The sequence below is a fragment of the Squalius cephalus genome (assembly GCF_949319135.1).
Source record: "Squalius cephalus genome assembly, chromosome: 18".
NCBI classification, from domain to species: Eukaryota; Metazoa; Chordata; class Actinopteri; order Cypriniformes; family Leuciscidae; genus Squalius; species Squalius cephalus.
Genome location: NC_137139.1, coordinates 13,197,339 through 13,217,676, shown reverse-complemented (window position 1 = coordinate 13,217,676; position 20,338 = coordinate 13,197,339). Strand labels below are relative to the sequence as shown.

The 20,338-nt window shown below is 36.8% G+C and overlaps 1 protein-coding gene across 4 annotated transcripts in view; it reads right to left on the bottom strand.

Annotated features, from left to right (window-relative positions):
- The window catches only part of cacnb3a (calcium channel, voltage-dependent, beta 3a), a 44,645-nt gene that overhangs the window by 14,514 nt on the left and 9,793 nt on the right, over nucleotides 1-20,338 (bottom strand). For all 4 annotated transcript variants that reach the window (XM_079849802.1, XM_079849803.1, XM_079849801.1 and 1 more), the window contains exons 3-5: nucleotides 2,389-2,508; nucleotides 1,739-1,861; nucleotides 1,479-1,597 (exon numbers count right to left, since the gene is read on the bottom strand). In XM_079849802.1, coding sequence (XP_079705928.1) covers nucleotides 1,479-1,597; nucleotides 1,739-1,861; nucleotides 2,389-2,508 — 362 coding nt within the window. The remainder of the gene's footprint in view (nucleotides 1-1,478; nucleotides 1,598-1,738; nucleotides 1,862-2,388; nucleotides 2,509-20,338) is intronic.

The window sequence follows — 20,338 nt, the reverse complement described above, 5'->3', positions numbered from 1 at the left end:
GAATTGTCAGCTTCATTACTTCCTCTCCTCGGGTCATTTTGACCCGACATTCATTTTCTTTTAATTGTGAAAAATGGAGTGTTCATCAGAGTGGTTCAAGACCTTGGGAGATTTGTCGCACTTGAACTTGTAATACACACACTTTTTTTTTTTTTTTTTTTTTGGACTGGATTTTAGGATTTTATGTGGTTGTAATATAAATAGTAATGAATTCTTAATGTCCACATTACTGCTGTCCACCTTACTAACTTGAATTAATACAAAATCTGACACTTCAGTATAAATACAACCCTAAAAAATACTCAAAATGAAAACTAAAAATGCTAAAACTTTACCAAAAAATGATTTTATAATGTCTAAATATATACCTGATGGCATACTGAAGAAAAGAACTGAAGCACTGACTTTAGGACCCAGGGGAACAGTTCATTTGCTCCATATAAAGCTACAAGGCAATCTAGTGGCAGGAGTCATGAAATATCATTTTACTGTATATTCTTTTTTTCCACAAGAGGTTGTCAGAGTGGAGACACCCAATGTGAGACTTTTTGAGCTGTTTTAACAAGTTTTTGCATGTAATGGAGAGTTATTTTGTTGAATTATTATTTATGAATTTATATAAGAATTATTTCAGTGAAAGAATGTGAAGAACGTTATATAATTCAATATAAATAATAATAAAATCTAGTTATTTAGAGATAAAAAAAAAATATATATATATATATAAAAAAAATTGCATTAAAAAATAGAAAAGAATTATAAGAATGAAATGAAATAAGCTTTCTGGACAAAAAAAGCAGCAGCATTTTTATAATTTTAGAAGTAATTTTAGGGCTTCGGGTCATTCTGACCTGTGAGGGAAGGATTTGTTACAGGAGGAGAGGATAAGGGTTCAGACTAAATTCAGTATTATTGTCATAGTCATACTTTTATACAGTAAGGGAATGTTTTTGTTGAGTATTATATTTGTCATATCAGTCTTTTATGCCTCGTATAGTATATGGAGCTCATTCTCAAGAAGAAGAAAATAAGCAAAAATGTGCAATTTGGTGCAGATGCTGATTTTTATATGCCCAAAAAAGTAGGATTAAATTATGATAGTTTGTAATGTAAATCAATCAGATATGTATAACAGTATAGCAGATAACCAAACAGTTGTGGGGCCACATTGACTTCCATAGTATATATATATATATATATAGAAGTTGGTTGGGCCCATCAACTGTTTGGTTATCAACATTCTTCACAATATCTTCTTTTGTGTTCAACATAACAAAGAAACTCATACAAGTTTGGAACAACCTGAGGGTGAGTAAATAATTTTGGGTGAACTATCCCTTTAACTCATGGGTCCTTATTGTAAAGTGTTACCTTCATATAAAATGCATTTTATTTCTATGCATCTAAATGTAATCCAACGTCTGAAATATATGCAGAGCACAGTTGTGCACAATCTTGGCAGAGAGAGAAAGAGAGACCTCTGTTGTTTTTGCTCCTGTTTGAGTCTCATGGCCTCCAGTCGGAGGGGGCTGGGGATGAAGCTGATGTCTGCCCCCTCTTTCACCAGCCTTCCGATCCACCAGTCATTATTGTACTTCTGCAACACAAGGAAAGCACACACTCAGCACTATTACGAGGAGCCATTATGGTGTTATGGGCATTGTTAGCCAATAGCCTGATAGACTGACCTGCAGAACTTTCCACACGTTCGTCTGCATGTATTGTACGTGCATCTCACCTCTTTAATGTGCAGAAAGTCTTTGGCTTCAAAGTTTATGGCAGCACCCTGAACAGGACAGTCCTCATCTAGAGCCCCGCAATAATTCACATTCGTCTTCACTGCGAACGCTACAGGTTTGGACTGCCAGAGAAAGCAATGTTAATAATCACATAGCAGTGTGTGTGTGTGTGGCTGCTCTATTAAAAGCTAGATTATCTCAATAACTGCATAGTAAATATATAAATAATTAATGCATAGTAATTAAAATAGTAAGTAACATTACATTATATAATGCTTAGCAGGTGATTAGTTATGTACATTCAAATACACAGTAATTGAATAGAACATTTGAATGAATTTATAGAAATTTGACATGAAAGTGAACCTTTGGTTGTATTTTTGTGTACAATTTGGGACAAAATGTTGTAAGATAAAGTAAAAGGTCCCTTTTGCATACACATTTGCATTTTAGTTTAGTTCAGCAGACACAAGCGAATATCAAGAAACAATGAATTGATCCCTTTAAAGTGTACAATATTGATCTAAATGCTAAGAAAATGTTGTTACTTGAACCAATCTGTACCGATGATGCCCTGTCCCAACACATTCATGTCACAAGCTACATGCAGATGGACACTTTGTGCAAAGAAATAGTAAAAGCGCAGAACCTTGGCTCTCTCGAGCTGCAGCTGGGCCTGGCGTTCGGCTTCACGCCGATACGCCTCGCGGTCCTCCTCCGCTGACAGGTCGGAATCCGAAGGTCTGCTCGTGTACGAATCGGCTGAACCCTGCAGGACGGGGAATAAGGGGAAACCAAGAACGTTGTTTGGCGTAATAGAGAAATGAAAAAGTACAATAAATAGCCCATGTAAACATAGCTTAGCTAGTCATAACACTGTCATTGATCACCACAAAACATACACCTATACAGTAAGGCTGATGGCCAGAAGTTTACGACGAAGAAGTGACACATGAAATGTGCAAATATGACTTTACAATATAATGTCTTGAAACAATTAACAATAGGCCTGTATATTGAAAGTTGAACAGTATATATGACATGCAAAGTTAAATGTACAGTAAGTGTTTTACTTTATATGTGTGAAGCATATATTTGGCAAAAGTGCTCTTATTTATGTGGTGCAGGTGCTTAAATATAAATAAATAAATAAATAAATAAATAAATAAATAAATAAATAAATAAATAAATATATATATATATATATATATATATATATATATATATATATATATATATATATATATATATATATATATATATATCAAAGAAAGTTCAGAGAACACATAATAAAACACATAATACGTGCACAATAACAAAAGTCCTTTAAAAAAAACCTTTGTAAATAAACAATTTATTAATTACATACCATATTGTAGAGTGTGTGATTTACAACATTATATACTGTAACCAAATTGTAAGATTGTTAGATTGTTACTGAGCATGTGGGAAAAAATCCAATCAATTCCCTGTGGACAAAAAGTCCCACCCTACATTTTTTTCTTGTTCAAGAACCCCTTTCACTTGGATACATGTCACAAGGGAAGAAAATACTATTGCAACTTCTGTTTCATGTCGACTTTAACAGCTATGACTCACTAAAAGAAATAAGGTAAAGACTGTCTAACAATTGTCAATACATTACACAACTAATTACTTATAAAAGTAATATGAACACTTATTTGTTATTGTACATTTTAAATCCGTAGCTTGCATAGTTGGTGTTTGCAATGAACAAGAAAGAAGTTACTTGTCACTGCACTAACACAGCTAATGCTCATTATGTGAAGCAAATGAACTTAATTCATGCAACAAGCTCTATTCTTCAGCACAATGGCAACCAAAAAACTATAGGCTAACATAACAAAAACTCTTTTAAATGTTATACATAACTCTAACAGGTCTTTCCATTTACTCAAAACACATAAAGTAATACTTAATTTCAACATTTACTGTCCTGCATCCAGTCCTATGCAAAACATGCTGGGAACTAAATATCTTCTGCCCAGTTTCAGTTAATGCTACAAAAAAAAAAGGATTTTTTCTACTGGCCCAGTCGGCCAGTGGTTCAAATTTTTATTTGCCCTGCTAAAATTTTCACACAAATGAAATAAACAGTGCTTTTCAAGTTTTTCAGGTTGGTCTAACAGTAATTTTCAATTACAGATTTTGAATAAAGTTATCAAATGTAAAATAACACTGCATAGTCTTCACTGTACAAACTAAATTTAGATGATTCCTAAATTATTAAAGTTACAAAAGCTATTCAGTAAAAAGCAGTGAGCGATTTGTTCTTTGATTAACATTACAGAACAGGCAGCAGCAGGAATATTAGGCTACGGATCCAATATACTGTTTTTCCATTCAACTGCGCTACTTTTCCATTGGTTATCAATGTAAACGCTCTAGACTGATGTCTTTAACCATTGCGCTCCCGTCTCGTGTCTTTTTCAGCATCTCAGCATCTTTTTTTCGTTCCACTGACCTGCATCTCGTGCTTTTAAAAGCAAAACTCGTTCTGTGTGAACCAGCCCTTACACATAGTTTTTATTTCTCAACTGTTTATGTTCATTTAAGACATAACCGACTGTTTATGAGGATACTCGCCAATCCGGGCATTTTGACAATTTTGTGTGAATTTGTCAGTTCACAAAACTTCTTAAACAGCGAGTATAGAATTGACTTCTCTTCTAGCGTCTTCTTTCGCATTCATTTTTTAAATGGGCAAGGCTTAAAAACACATGCAAATGACAAACTTTCATGAAGATGTAGACGATGCAGCACAATGCAGTCCTTATCGTCGAGCCCTGAGTAAACTTCAGTTTTTCATATCTAAGTAGATTGGACGCAATTAATTTAAGTAGAAGCAAAATGTTCAGCAATTGTGTTGCTTTAACTCATTTTTAATTAAGTTAATTTAACAATTGTCAAAAATCATCTTTTACTGTGAACACTGTAAAAAATTTCTAACCTCCCCAACTCAAAATTTTCTAGTGACTGTTCAAATCTAAATTTTTCAATTGACCCAAGTGAAATTCTGTAAATGTAATTTTATAATTTACAGAATTTCACTTGGGCCAACTGAGAAATTTAGATGTGACCAGTCACTAGAAAATTTTGAGTTGGGAGGTTAGACATTTTTACAGTGTACAATTAACCACTGGAACAACACCAGAGCTGAAATGCTTATGGTCAGTGAGTCATCAAATGCTGCTCCAATGGTCTGTACAGTCCTAATGGACACATCCAGCTTTAAACCATCCAAAGAAACACATGTCTAACAGATTCCACAGGGGTAAAAATGGAGCCTGTACACTACAAATGCTGGAAATTCAATAAATGCATTAAATACAACTGTGATCTGTGGCAGAGTGATCCTCTCAGATTTCATCTGTACGGCCTCTAAGGTGACAGATTACTACAGCACTAGAGCGGCGAACACGAGGAAGTCATGTAATGATTCGACTATAATAAAACAAAAACTACCCAAATATGCCAATAACAGTGGAATTTGCATTTCAAAGTGATACCAACATCTTCCATAACCATGACAACAATAAACTGAAAGGCAGTGCTAAAATTTGTGCATCCAGACCAACAATAATATACAAAACTTAACAAATCTTAAAAATCACCTCTCTCTGACATTCAAAGTCATCATCCCATTGCAAAATCCTAATCATGTAAATTCCACCTACCTTCTTCAAGACAATGGTTTGAGGTGTTTTTAACGCTATCTCATTCTCTCTGAGCTCATGAGAGCCTCCAGGACTCTCTAAGTCTTGTGGTTGGTGGCCCTTCCTGGCCCACTCTGAAGAGCAATAACGCTCAACGGCAGTCAAAAACAACACCGAGATCCAGAGCCCAAAACAGTCATGACTGCCCACAGAACCTCACAGCAGGGATGGAGGAAGGCGAAAGACAGAAAGAGAGCAAGAGAGAGAGAGAGAGAGAGAGAGAGAGTGTATGTGTGTGTGTATGGAACTCAGGAGACAAATGAAATGCAAGCGGGCGGTACAAGCTGTTAGAAGAAGAAAAAATGGAGGGAGGGTTGAAAACGAGCACCTCAGTACTAGCCGAGCTGCAGTGAGCAGAATGCTTCGGGGGGGGGGGGGGGGGATGACTGAAAGCTTAACAAACACTGTATCAGCATCATCATCACCACCACCACCACCAACAACAACAACAACAACAACTGAAGACTCGCATCAGCATTTAATCTTTCCACCACGATTCCATCATTTGAAAAAAAAAGCATCTTTGATGTTTCAACGTTGTCAAAATCACATTTTATGCATTTATTTTTGGTGTTTGGAAAACTAATCTGTGATTCAAAATCTAATTTAATCTTAATTAACAGTCAATTTTAGGATTTAAAAAAGGAATTTGGACTTCACTTGGATATTCTATGATCTTTTCACTTTTATTTTGCCTCTATCCCAATTTTTTTGGAGTGTGTTGAAGCCATCAAAATCAAAATTAGTTTATTTTTTACAAAATACAATTAAGTTGGTCAGTGAAAACAATGAAAATCTTTTTTGTACTTTTGTCAGTTAAATAAAGGTTCAAGAGACTTAACAAATCACAGATTCTTGATTTTATTAATGTCCCAACTTTTCTGAAATTGGGGTTGTATAATTCAAAAATGTATAATTATATTCTGCAACATTTCTAGGTCAATTTGCAATATTTCTAAGTCAATTAGTATATTGACAATGTGGCTCCTTTGTGGAAAAGACAATATTAATGACAATATATAATTTGTAATATAAAATATAAACATTTACATTAGTGGTTTCAGACTTTTGGACCCCACTGTACAAAATACATTGTAACGATAGCATTATGATAGAAATTACATAAACTCACTGAAATTAATACATGCATACATATTTAACTCAATTAGTTTAATTGAATACACATTTAACTAAATTACTTGACATTTTACACAAATAACTTTTTACTCAAAATAGACTATAAATATGTGAAACTAGAAAATGTGCGCTATCCATTGGTCACTTCTGTTATTCAGCCAATCTGGCACAGTTCCTGGTTAATTCTAATAATCTCGAAATTATCAAATATCTCAATTAATCAGCCAGACCAATATATACACTACCGTTCAATAGTTTAGGGTCAGTAAGATTTTTTAATGTTTTTAAAAGAAGTATCTTCTGCTCACCAAGGCTGCATTTATTTGATAAAAAAACAATAAAAAAACAGTAATATTGTGTTTTCTATTTTAATATATTTTAAACTGTAATTTATTCCTGTGATCAAAGCTGAATTTTCAACATCATTACTCCAGTCTTCAGTGTCACATGATCCTTCAGAAATCATTCTGACATGATGATTTGATGCTCAAGAAACATTCATTATTGTTATCAATGTTGAAAACAGTTGTGTACAAATTTTTCAGAACACAACTGAAAAAATCAAAAGAACAGCATTTATTTAAAATAGAATATTTTCTAACATTATAAATGTCTTTACTGTAACTTTTGATCAGTTTAACTCATCCTTTGATGCATAAAAGTATTGATTTATTTGATTTACTTCCCCCAAAAATAAAATTAAAATTCTTACTGACCCCAAACTTTTGAACGGTAGTGTTTAATGTTACAAAAGCTTTAGATTTCAGATAAATGCTGTTCTTTTGAACTTTCTATTCATCATAGCATCATGAAATAAAAATGTAAATACAGTGAGGAAAATAAGTATTTGAACACCCTGCTATTTTGCAAGTTCTCCCACTTAGAAATCATGGAGGGGTCTGAAATTGTCATCGTAGGTGCATGTCCACTGTGAGAGACAATCTAAAAAAAAAAATCCAGAAATCACAATGTATGATTTTTTAACTATTTATTTGTATGATACAACTGCAAATAAGTATTTGAACACCTGTCTATCAGCTAGAATTCTGACCCTCAAAGACCTGTTAGTCTGCCTTCAAAATGTCCACCTCCACTCCATTTATTATCCTAAATTAGATGCACCTGTTTGAGGTCGTTAGCTGCATAAAGACACCCGTCCACCCCATACAATCAGTAAGAATCCAACTACTAACATGGCCAAGACCAAAGAGCTGTCCAAAGACACTAGAGACAAAATTGTACACCTCCACAAGGCTGGAAAGGGCTACGGGGAAATGGTCAATCAGCTTGGTGAAAAAAGGTCCACTGTTGGAGCAATCATTAGAAAATGGAAGAAGCTAAACATGACTGTCAATCTCCCTCGGACTGGGGCTCCATGCAAGATCTCACCTCGTGGGGTCTCAATGATCCTAAGAAAGGTGAGAAATCAGCCCAGAACTACACGGGAGGAGCTGGTCAATGACCTGAAAAGAGCTGGGACCACCGTTTCCAAGGTTACTGTTGGTAATACACTAAGACGTCATGGTTTGAAATCATGCATGGCACAGAAGGTTCCCCTGCTTAAACCAGCACATGTCAAGGCCCGTCTTAAGTTTGCCAATGACCATTTGGATGATCCAGAGGAGTCATGGGAGAAAGTCATGTGGTCAGATGAGACCAAAATAGAACTTTTTGGTCATAATTCCACTAAACGTGTTTGGAGGAAGAAGAATGATGAGTACCATCCCAAGAACACCATCCCTACTGTGAAGCATGGGGGTGGTAGCATCATACTTTGGGGGTGTTTTTCGGCACATGGGACAGGGCGACTGCACTGTATTAAGGAGAGGATGACCGGGGCCATGTATTGCGAGATTTTGGGGAACAACCTCCTTCCCTCAGTTAGAGCATTGAAGATGGGTCGAGGCTGGGTCTTCCAACATGACAATGACCCGAAGCACACAGCCAGGATAACCAAGGAGTGGCTCTGTAAGAAGCATATCAAGGTTCTGCGTGGCCTAGCCAGTCTCCAGACCTAAACCCAATAGAGAATCTTTGGAGGGAGCTCAAACTCCGTGTTTCTCATCGACAGCCCAGAAACCTGACTGATCTAGAGAAGATCTGTGTGGAGGAGTGGGCCAAAATCCCTCCTGCAGTGTGTGCAAACCTGGTGAAAAACTACAGGAAACGTTTGACCTCTGTAATTGCAAACAAAGGCTACTGTACTAAATATTAACATTGATTTTCTCAGGTGTTCAAATACTTATTTGCAGCTGTATCATACAAATAAATAGTTAAAAAAATCATACATTGTGATTTCTGGATTTTTTTTTTTAGATTATGTCTCTCACAGTGGACATGCACCTACGATGACAATTTCAGACCCCTCCATGCAAAATAGCAGGGTGTTCAAATACTTATTTTCCTCACTGTAACTGTTTTCAACACTGATAATAATCATAAATGTTTCTTGAGCATCAAATCATCATATTAGAATGATTTCTGAGGGATCATGTGACACTGAACACTCAGAAAAAAAGGTATAAAAGCTGTCGCTGTGGTGGTACCTTTTCAAAAGGTACACTTTTGTACCTAATGAGTACATATTAGTAACTAGTAACTAATATGTACTCTTTAGGTACAAAAGTGTACCTTTTCAAAAGGTACCGCCACAGCGACAGCTTTTGTACCTTTTTTTCTGAGAGTGAAGACTGGAGTAATAATGCTGAAAATTCAGGTTTGATCACAGGAATAAATTACACTTTACTGTATATTCACATAGAAAACAGCTGTTATAAATTGTCATAATATTTCACAATATTACTGTTTTTGTTTGTATTTTTAATCAAATAAATGCAGCCTTGGTGAGCAGAAGATACTTCTTTTAAAAACATTAAAAATCTTACTGACCCCAAACTTTTGAATGGTAGTGTATATACAGTATCTCACAAAAAAAGTGAGTACACTCCTCACATTTCAGCAAACATTTTAGTATATCTTCTCAAGGGACAATACTATTGAAATGAAACTTGGATATAGAGTAGGCCTAGTCAATGTGCTGCTTGTATAGCAGTATATATTTACTGTCCTCTGAAATAACTCAACATACAGCCATTATTGTCAAAATAGCTGGCAACAAAAGTGAGTACACCCTAAGTGAACATGTCAAATTGTTTCCAAAGTGTCAATATTTTGTGTGAGCACCATTGTTATCTAGCACTGCCTTAAGCCTGGTTTATACTCGATGCGTCCGCACGAGCGCGAAGGTGCGCGCGGCAAAAATGACGTCATTGCGGTGTGGGCGGTCGTGCGCCAATTTCGCCTGGCGGTGTGCGCGACATTTTTTTGTAACAACGCGCGCGGCGCCGCATCCGAAGATGAACGACTTCGAGCCGAATCTGGCCGAGCTCGAACTTCTCACCACAGCGGCACCCAGTTTGCACGTCTAAATGAGTAAAAAATGAGCATACAATAGCATAAAAAGTATTTTTAATGAACATAAAGGTCCATGTTTAATAAAAATGTTCACGAAACTTAATGAAATGTTTAGTGAAATTAGAAAATATGTAAGAGATCGTTCATTTAGTTATGTTGTATACACATTCTCATATCCATATATTTTGTTTTATTGTCACGAGTAATAATCTCAGGTTTTACTGGGTTTTACACGATTCTTTTTGTAGTGTGGTATTGGTGGTGGTGTACTAAAATAAACATTGTCACGTGTGTATAGCTTTCTTCTCACCGCTGATTCCTGATGGTTTAGAGGACAATTACTCGAGTCGCCCCCTGTCGTTTCAAAGAATAGTACAACGGCGAGCACGTCAAGTATAAACGCCTTGTCCGTTTGGGGAGGTGCACGCGCAGTCTGCGGAGACTCGCGCTACGGAGCCAGGCGAAAGTATAAACAAGGCTTTAATCCTCCTGGGCATGGAGTTCACCAGAGCTGCACAGGTTGTTGCTGGGATCCTCTTCCACTCCTCCATAATGACATCACGGAGCTCCCGGATGTTAGACACATGGCGCCTCTCCACTTTCCGCTTGAGGATGCCCCACAGGTGCTCAGTAGGGTTCAGGTCTGTAGACATACTTGGCCACTCCATCACCTTCAGCTTCCTCAGCAAGGCAGTTGTCATCTTGGCAGTGTGTTTGGGATCGTTATCATGCCGTTCGGCCCAGTTTCTGGAGGGAGAGCATGTTCTGCTTCAGAATGCCGCAGTACATGTTGGAATCCATGTTTCCCTCAATGAAGCACATCTCCCCAGTACCAGCAGCACTCATGCAGCCCCACACCATGATGCTACCACCACCATGCTCGACTGTAGGCAAGACACAGTTTCCTTAGTACTCCTCACCAGGGCATCGCCACACATCCTGGACACCATCTGAGCCAAACAAGTTTATCTTAGTCTCATCAGACCACAGGACATGGTTCCAGTAATTCATGCTCTTGGACAGGTTGCTTTCAGCAAACTGTTTGCGGGCTTTCTTGTGAGCCAGCTTCAGAAAAGGCTTCCTTCTGGGACGACGGGCATGCAAACCGACTTGTTGCAGTGTGTGGCGTATGGTCTCAGCACTGACAAGCTGACCTTCCGCTTCTGCAACATCTAAAGCAATGCTGGCAGCACTCATGCGTCTGTTTTTTGAAGCCAGCTTCTGCACCTGACGCACAGCACGAGGACTCTTTGATTGGCCCGTGCAAGGCCTGTTTCGAGTGGAAGCCGTCTCGGAAAACCTCTGTATGACCCTGGCCTGTACTGTAACTCAGTTTCAGGGTGTTACCTATCTTCTTATAGCCTAGGTCAACTTTGTGGAGAGCAACAATTAATTCTCAAATCCTTAGAGAGTTCTTTGCCATGAGGAGCCATGTTGAAGATCCAGTGGTCAGTATGAGAGAATTGTACTCGAAGCACAAATTTTACCTGCTCTAATACAAGATACACAAATTTGTATGGTCCTGTCAAGCAGACAAAAACATGAACATGATGAATAGGACATGTGGCTTTGCATGGTTAAATGACGTACTGCTATTATCACTTAGGGTGTACTCACTTTTGTTGCCAGCTATTTTGACAATAATGGCTGTATGTTGAGTTATTTTCAGAGGACAGTAAATATATACTGCTATACAAGCAGCACATTGACTACTCTAAAATATATCCAAGTTTCATTTCTATAGTATTGTCCCTTGAGAAGATAAACTAAAATGTTTGCTGAAATGTGAGGGGTGATTATATACATATTATACATATATGTATATTAACACACATGGCAGGCACATATAATTATGAGTGGAAAAATAATGTAGTGCTCCATAAAGCATCCCAGTGAAAATCAGTGCCATCTACCCAGTGTTCTAACATTTTGTTTTAACAATGCCATATTGACGAGGAATGAGGTAAAGCACACACACACACACCCTTATCGACCGTGTTCACGACAGCACACAGAAGAAGAAAAAAGGCGAGAAAGTGCAGACATTAGCATATTTAACTCTCTCCAACTCTGAACAGAAGGCTTGTTTTTGCAGATTCAGCTATTTTATAGTGAGCTGTGTCATCGCCAATGTCTCCGTGTAGCATTCATCCAACATCAGTAATTAATCTTCCTCATAACAAAAACATAATTGAGCACTACTGTGCTGTTCTCTTTTTTGCTGAAGGATATTGATTTGATGAAGATATATTGGCTAGCTCACAGAAAACAACACAAAGAAAAGATGTATTGTGTTGTACATTTTAATCAGAGGCGTGCATTCAGTTGCAAAAATTGAGCTAGATTTTTACGCATTCTTGTATGAAAATGTCACTGATAGGTTGTTGTGGATGGTGGTGTGGTTGCTAGGGTGTTCTGAGTGTTTTAAACACATTGTTAGGAGTTTTCTAGAGCGTTGTTATCTCCCAGCAAGCAATTTCGCATTTAAAAGACGTCTAATAGCCGTTTAATAGCTAAATCATGACTACAGATTGACCATGTCATGAAATGACAAGGATCTCTTGTAGATATTATTGACATTGGTAACATGATGGGATATCAACCATCTCATGCGCTGCCAGGCCAAAAACTACAATGAATCAGTTTAACTATAAGTGGGCTACAAATAGCATTTGAAACCTTGTAATCTCTGTTGACTTTACTAATATGATGGAATATCATACATCTCGCAAGTTATTTTGGCAAAAACGACATGTAACCAAATTCAAGTTTATTTTGTCTAGAAGTGGGTTACTCATGGCCAGACTAAAGTTAACCTAGGGTCTATAGTTAACCTAGACGGTGAAATGACGGCTATTGCTTGCTGGGTAGTTATTATGCTTTCCTGTAGCTCAAACAGTAAAGCATTGGTGCTTGCAACGCCAAGGTCATGGGTTCGATTCCCAGGGAAAGCAAGAACTGAGAACTGATAAGAATGTAAAAATGTGTACCATGAAATGCAATGTAAGGCGCTTTGGATAAACGCGTCTGCCAAATGCATAAATGTAAACGCAGTTGGTGTTTCATTTTGTTCTCAGTCACTATCTTATAACTTCTCATTATTGCATCATCATTATACTCATCTGCTACCATTATGACATCATTGTTTTGGAAATAAATTGATTTGCTTCCTTACAAAAGTCCACATCCACACCCTCTTTTTCCTCAGCTGTGTGCAGATGTTTACCCACACCCCCTTTCTTAGTGAGTCTCTGATGGCAGATGAAATTGGTTCACACCCACTCCCGCTTTCACTGCAACACCAAATATAGCACACAATCCCCCCACCCCACCCCCCGGCTTCTCCGTTCCCCTTACAGCACATAGATCATCTCCCTCTCTCTGTGTAATCTCCTCTCTCTCCTCCTGTAATCTCCATAGATTCACTGCATCATGGATATCATTTATCCATCGGACACATTCATATTTTAACATCAAGATATGCTCGGGGTTATCAAACAATACCACCTCGTCGTGAGGCAGGCGGAAATAAAAGGGAATAATAAGACCTAGATAAGACATAATAGTGTATAGATAAGCAAATCCCTCCTGCTGTGTGTAAAACCACATTGCCGCCCGTAGGTGGAATGATAAAGGCGATAAAAATTAGAGGAGAAAATGAACGGAAAATTCTGGGCTGGTGGGAGACGATCTTCTGGTTGGTGAGGCCATGGCAATGCTTCCTCCTATATTTGAAACTCAGCCCTGATTCTGTCAGCTCCAAATAACAGCCTCAAACAAAGCGAGCAGTACACATGGGAGGGAGGAGAGGAAGACAGGGAAAGGGAAAGGGAAAGAGAAAGAGAGAGAAAGAGAGAGAGAGAGAGAGAGAGAGAGAGAGAGAGAGAGAGAGAGAGAGAGAGAGAGAGAGAGAGAGAGAGAGAGAGAGAGAGAGAGAGAGAGAGAGAGAGAGAGAGAGAGAGAGAGAGAGAGAGAGAGAGAGAGGTATGGGAAGAGATACAGAGACCAACGTGACCAGAAGTCCCATGAAAAAAGGACACGTCTCTTGAGATGCTCACATACAACCCAAACAACAACTGTACTGTCTCTCAAATACAAATTAAGCTGAGTAATATTTTCCATCTAAATGTCTTTGGTTCAAACATTCAATGTTAAAATGGTTTTAAACAACTCACTTCACTAGATGGTGTTGGTTTTATGCTTAAAGCAAACAAAAATCCAAAAGGGTAAAATAAGAATCATTCAAGGTATATTCAAGATATAGCTAAAGGCCTGTTCACACCAAGAACAATAACTATAATGATGAAATTAGCATCCACATCAATGCATAATAACCATAGGCTGAGGGTGAACCAACTCTAGGGTAAGGCTGAAGAGATGCGCGTCCTCTTTAAAAACATATTTAAATAGAATGTCATGAAACCTATTAAGTATCAATAAAGTATTTGTTATTAAAGCAGCTACGTTTACAATGCATTTTATGTGTGATTTGGCATGGCAGCCAATTCTTAAAATAAATAACCATTGCCTTAACTAATGCAGCAAAACAAACGTTTTAGTCAAATTCTTAATGTCGCCTAGAAAGAGCGTGAGTTGATTGTAACTTAAACACCTCTGATTGGCCATTGCGTTCAAGAAATCAACAGATACGTTTGTGATTGGCTACACTGCTCAGTAATGCAAAAACACGCTGTAAATAGAAACCTTTGACGCTCTCAAGAGCGCAAACACCAAATCTCTTTCACCAATATGCTATTATTATGGAAAAACCTTATCTTAGACCAGCCGTTATGGGCGGCTTTTCCCTCTAAAAGTAATCAGAAACACTGTTAGTCAGCGGTTTGAGTGAGAAAATTCCATGCTAGTCTCAAGTCCAGGGCCAGGGGAAGGCTAAGCCTTGCCCAGCCTTACACATGCTCTGCCTATGATCATAACGCTCTGTTTATTACAAGCATGTACTGTAGTTTTGCCAACTGCTGCTTTAAATGCTCAAGCTATTTAAATGTGGGTGGATTCTGATTGGCTGTCAATGTTTTCATCAGTCATTATCTGAAAAAATATTGTTACTCTGTGTCGTTACTGTTATAGTTGTGATGGTGACTTCCCTATTCTCATAGAATTAGAATGATTATTAAAACGTTATAGTTACTGTTCGTGGTGTAAACTGCCCTTAAGTATCCAAAATATAATATAATCAAGTAAATTCATCTTGTTTTGAGAATCTTTTTTTTTTGACTAGACAGAAGACTAATATACTGATTATGAAAATAATTTTTGCAGTGTTTTCCAATTGAGGACATCCCTGGATGTCCCCAAAGAATGGTTTTATTTAGCTCACTTCTGGGAACAAATTTGTCCCCAAACTATGACTAACCATACAGACACACCATCTGTAGGTAGCTCTGCAGTAGAGATGTAACATAACAGGCCGAGTGAGAGCGAATGATCTTTGCTGTAACCATCACATACTGATTTTGATGTTTGCTACAGCAGCATCACTTTTAATTTCACATACTATATATTAGGTAAAGTAATAGGATTTGAACAAACCCCTAATCCTAAATTTTATCATTTGTGACTTAAAGTCACCATGAAATCAAAATCGACTAGGGCTGTCAAACGATTAATCGCGATTAATCGCATCCAAAATAAAAGTTTGTTTTTACATAATTTATGTCTGTGTACGGAGTATAATTATTTTCTATGTATAAATACACACACATGCATATATATATTTAAGAAAATGTGTAATTTATATATAAAATATTTATATATAATATAAATTATATATAATATAAATATATATACACAGTATATACATGCAAATATTTCTTAAATATATACATGCATGTGTGCGTATTTATATATAGAAAATAATTATACACCGTACACACACATGTATTATGTAAAAACAAACTTTTATTTTGGATGCGATTAATCGCGATTAATCGTTTAACAGCCCTAAAATCGACAATTCTTTTTTTTTATGGAATATTGCAGTATTTATTGTAAATTATATATATATTTAATTAAAGTGCCTTGTAATGTTTAATCAAAGTAACTCCCCCTCTCTCTTGCAGCAACATCTCTTCTTTTCTCTGATGACGTGGTTACTGACGCGAGGGCGGGACAAACTGTCACTCACATGAGATCCACCAATAGCAAACCACAACCATCCAATCAATTCCCCATGAAGAAAATCAAGGCCCGTCCTACAAAAAGCCGTTTCACTCAGATGTTACAATAGGGAAGAAAATACAATTACAACTTTCCGCTTCAAGTGACTTATTGTCGTACATGTGATATGATTTTTTTTTTAAAGAAAAATAATTATTTAGTCACGTTTTACCTCTTGGGTGTCACAATTTTAAAGACCCTGTGGAATTTGAAAATTTTTGGAATGTTACAATTTTTTTATGGAGGAAAATTATGCGGTAAAACGCAACATGTGGGACAAGGATAAATATTATGGTTTTGCTGACTGAAAATATTTTTTTGTAATATAACTGTCACAAACTTGCCGTGGAAGGAAGACGAATGATGCAGGATCCAAATAACATTAGTTTAACAAACTGTACAAAAGTACAGTTTACTGGAGTAACACATACAGCATGACCACATTCATTACCTGACAAAGGATGAACAGAACGGGGAGTATAAATACACAGAGTGAGGAGGGAGCTAAACAGGCACAGGTGGAGGAAGGTAAACTAATCAGGGAGTAACGAGAACAGGTGCAGACAATACATGACATCATGGTGACAATAATACTGTTGTATTGTTATATTGCAAGGAACTGATCTTACTGATGTAGATTCTACCGCAATGTGATGATATCACTTATCACTACATGCATACTGCTGATATTTGCCATATCGCTCCATGTTATCGACCAGGTAGAAAAATGATCCAAACCACTAAAGATTGATTCACAAATAACCTGCTATAAAAAGTCTCTAAAAGCCACCAGGGCCGAGCATCTCCACAAACTCATAGAAAATAACAATGCAAGGTTTTTATTTAGTACAGTGGCTAGATTAACAAATAAACAGACGTCACCTTAACTGAATATTCCAACACAGTTTAGTAGTAATGAATTTCTTCACTGAGAAAATCAAAAGCATCAGAAATACAACTTTAAACCTCTGACAGCATTTTATGCCTCAATTATCAGCCCTCAAGAACAATTGCAGTGCTTTACAACTATAGGACAGGAAGAGCTAAATAAATCATTTGCATCTAAACCAACAACACGTTTATTAGGTCCAATACCCACTAAATTACTGAAAGAGTTGTAACCTGTAGCAGAAGAGCCTCCTCTCAATATTATTAACTCGTCTCTCTCTCTGTAGGTCATGTCCCAAGACCCTTCAAGCTGGCAGTTATTAAGCCTCTCATTAAGAAACCACAACTAGGTCCAAATGAATTGTCAAATTACAGACCCATTTCAAATCTTCCATTTATGTCTAAAATATTAGAAAAAGTTGTTCACTCAATTGTGCTAATCCTTGCAAAAAATATATATATATATATTAAAAATATTTATGAAAATTTTCAGTAAGGATTCAGGCCCCATCATAGCACAGAAACTGTGCTTGTTTTAATTACAAATAATTCACTTCTTGCTTCTGGCCAAAGCTGTATCTCAATACTAGTTTTACTTGATCTTAGTGCTGCGTACGACACTATACAGTAGATCATAAAATACTCTTAGATCAACTACAAAATTACACCGCTATTCAGGGACAGGCATTAGGGTAGTTTAGATAGTACCTATCTGCTATATGACCGTTACCATTTTGTTTATATAAACAGGGAATTACCCAGGTTAATGTCAGTAAATTATGGAGTGCCACAAGGGTCTGTGTTAGGCCCCCTGCTATTTTTCATATACAGTACATGCTGCCCCTTGGCAATATTATTAGAAAACATGGAATTAGTTTTCACTGTGATGCTGATGATCCTTAGTTATATATTTCATCACTTACAGATGAAATCTTTCAATTATCCAAGTTGACAGTGTGTTAAATATATAAAACATTTAATGACGCCATCTCTGAATCAACATACACAGCTGCCAAATTTTCTATATATTATAAGCATTATGATCACAACTTGTAATAATTGTTTGTTTTTTTGCCTAAATGAATACATGATGTTAGCTAACTGCACGATTTGTATTATCTTAGAACTGTACGTTTTCTGTAAAGCTGCTTTGAAAAAATATGGACTGTGAAAAGCGCTATACAAATAAATGTGAATTGAAATCTTAATTAAATATACTACAATGAATATCAATTTTCTGCCAAACCAAAATATTGGATATAGTTGAGAAGTTTGAGGTGGGACTAGCTACTTTTACATGCTAAGTTAATTGTGTGTTGGATAATAGTTTATGTCTCTAGTTCTCCTCACAACAAAACAACATGGAATTTATGCCTCTAATGCTTTAAAAACGTAATAGCACGCCAAAGTGTATTGTATTCATGGAATGTGCCAGCAACAAAAACATAAGCTGACAAAGGGCTATTGAGTTCTTGGGGACCGCAAACATGTAGGGCAATAGAAAAATGCATGGGAAAAACTCTTTGTTTACTAAGGAGAGAAGAAGGCAGACACAGGAATGAAGCACCCATATCTACACATTACCATCCCTGTGTTTATGGCCTGTGCGTGGCACAAGCGGGAAAAGTGCTCCTGCTAAGTGATCCTTAATGATGTTATGGCCGTTTGTGAACTGTCAGAGCGGCCATTTTCCATCCATTATTAATGCGATGGATTTCACCACTGCTCTCAGTGCTACACACCCTGCAATAATATCTGAGCTTTCCTTCGCATTGTATAAAAACGCCATCATCATCAGGATTTTCTCTCAAAAGTGAGCAGGAGGAAGAATTTATATGAGTGTGTTTGTGTTCAGGAGATGCTGTAGGCCCAAGCCTTTGTGTCTGTCTGATATAAAGATGGTTCTTCAGTCTAAATTTTAGGGAGAGAAAATAAATTGTGTTGGCTAGTTAGCTGGTAACTTTTTTTTTTATAAATTGCTACACAATTGAAGACGATTCAAATGATATTTAAATGATATTATGTTATTGTCATACTTTTACTTTAACTTCCAAACAAGTAAAGACACACTGTGCAAAAATAAAACTACATCAGTTTGTCACAACTACATCTGTGACAGGTGTTGTTTCATCAAGAGAAGACAAAAGCAAATAGTCAAACAGTGGCGGACAGTAACAAATTATTTGTACTTTTATTTTCTAGATTCAAAAGCATAATATCATAATTTTTACTCTGCTACATTTCATAAAAAGATGTCGTTCCTCTTTATTTTGAACTTGAGAAACTGTCACCCGCTCAGAGACACGATAGTGGTGTCCGAACACACTGAACGATTCATTTGTGAATTGGACCGATCCGATTGCATCTGAGTCAACAACTCACTGGTTCATAATGATCTGTCAGAGCGAGTCTCCAGTTTACGATTCACTGAATTCACAAATTTGACACAAAACGAGCCAAGAACGGGGATACTTGGAGCAACTGATGGCGCGAATAGTTAGTTACTAATGGTGAACTTTAGGATTTATTGTAAATGCAAATCATAGGTCATGACTGTCAGTTGTTTGTGAACTAAATCTGCTTAAAAGGGTGAGCTGTTTAAGCATGAAATGCTTGAATGTGGACATGTCCATACTTGTGCAGCCTATTACTGAACGGGGTAGGTTTTAGGTAAAAACTAAACATAACAATAAAACAATGCAAATTAATGCTCATGCATCCTCCCTGAAGCCAATACAGTATCAAATAATATAAAACTTGTATGTTTGCATAGCGTTCTTTTTAAAATCTTAACACATTTTGCCCTATGTGACGTCTGTTTTATATTATAGATGTTTATATATCAACACAGATTTAGTTTTTCTTCATTTCTTGGTACTTTTGTTATTTTCACTTGCACACTTGAATTATCAGAAATGATCAGTAGGGTAGCTATCAGTATATGACAAGTTTTGGTAATACAATGAAATATTTGTTATGTCTGAATAATCTTCCTTGTTGACTAGTGCTGGCTAGGAGCCAAGTGTGAAAACACTCTCCCTCCTTTAGTGGACTTAGATATCCTAGGTAATACCAAAATATCAAAGTTTTGCGACCTTAAAGAGTGCGATGGATTGTAGCACAATAGGAGCTGCTAAACCCGTAAAAGGTCCCGTTCTTCGTGATCCCATGTTTCAATGTTTTAGTTAGTGTGTTATGTTGTTGTTAGAGTATAAATAATATCTGTAAAATGATAAAGTTCAATGC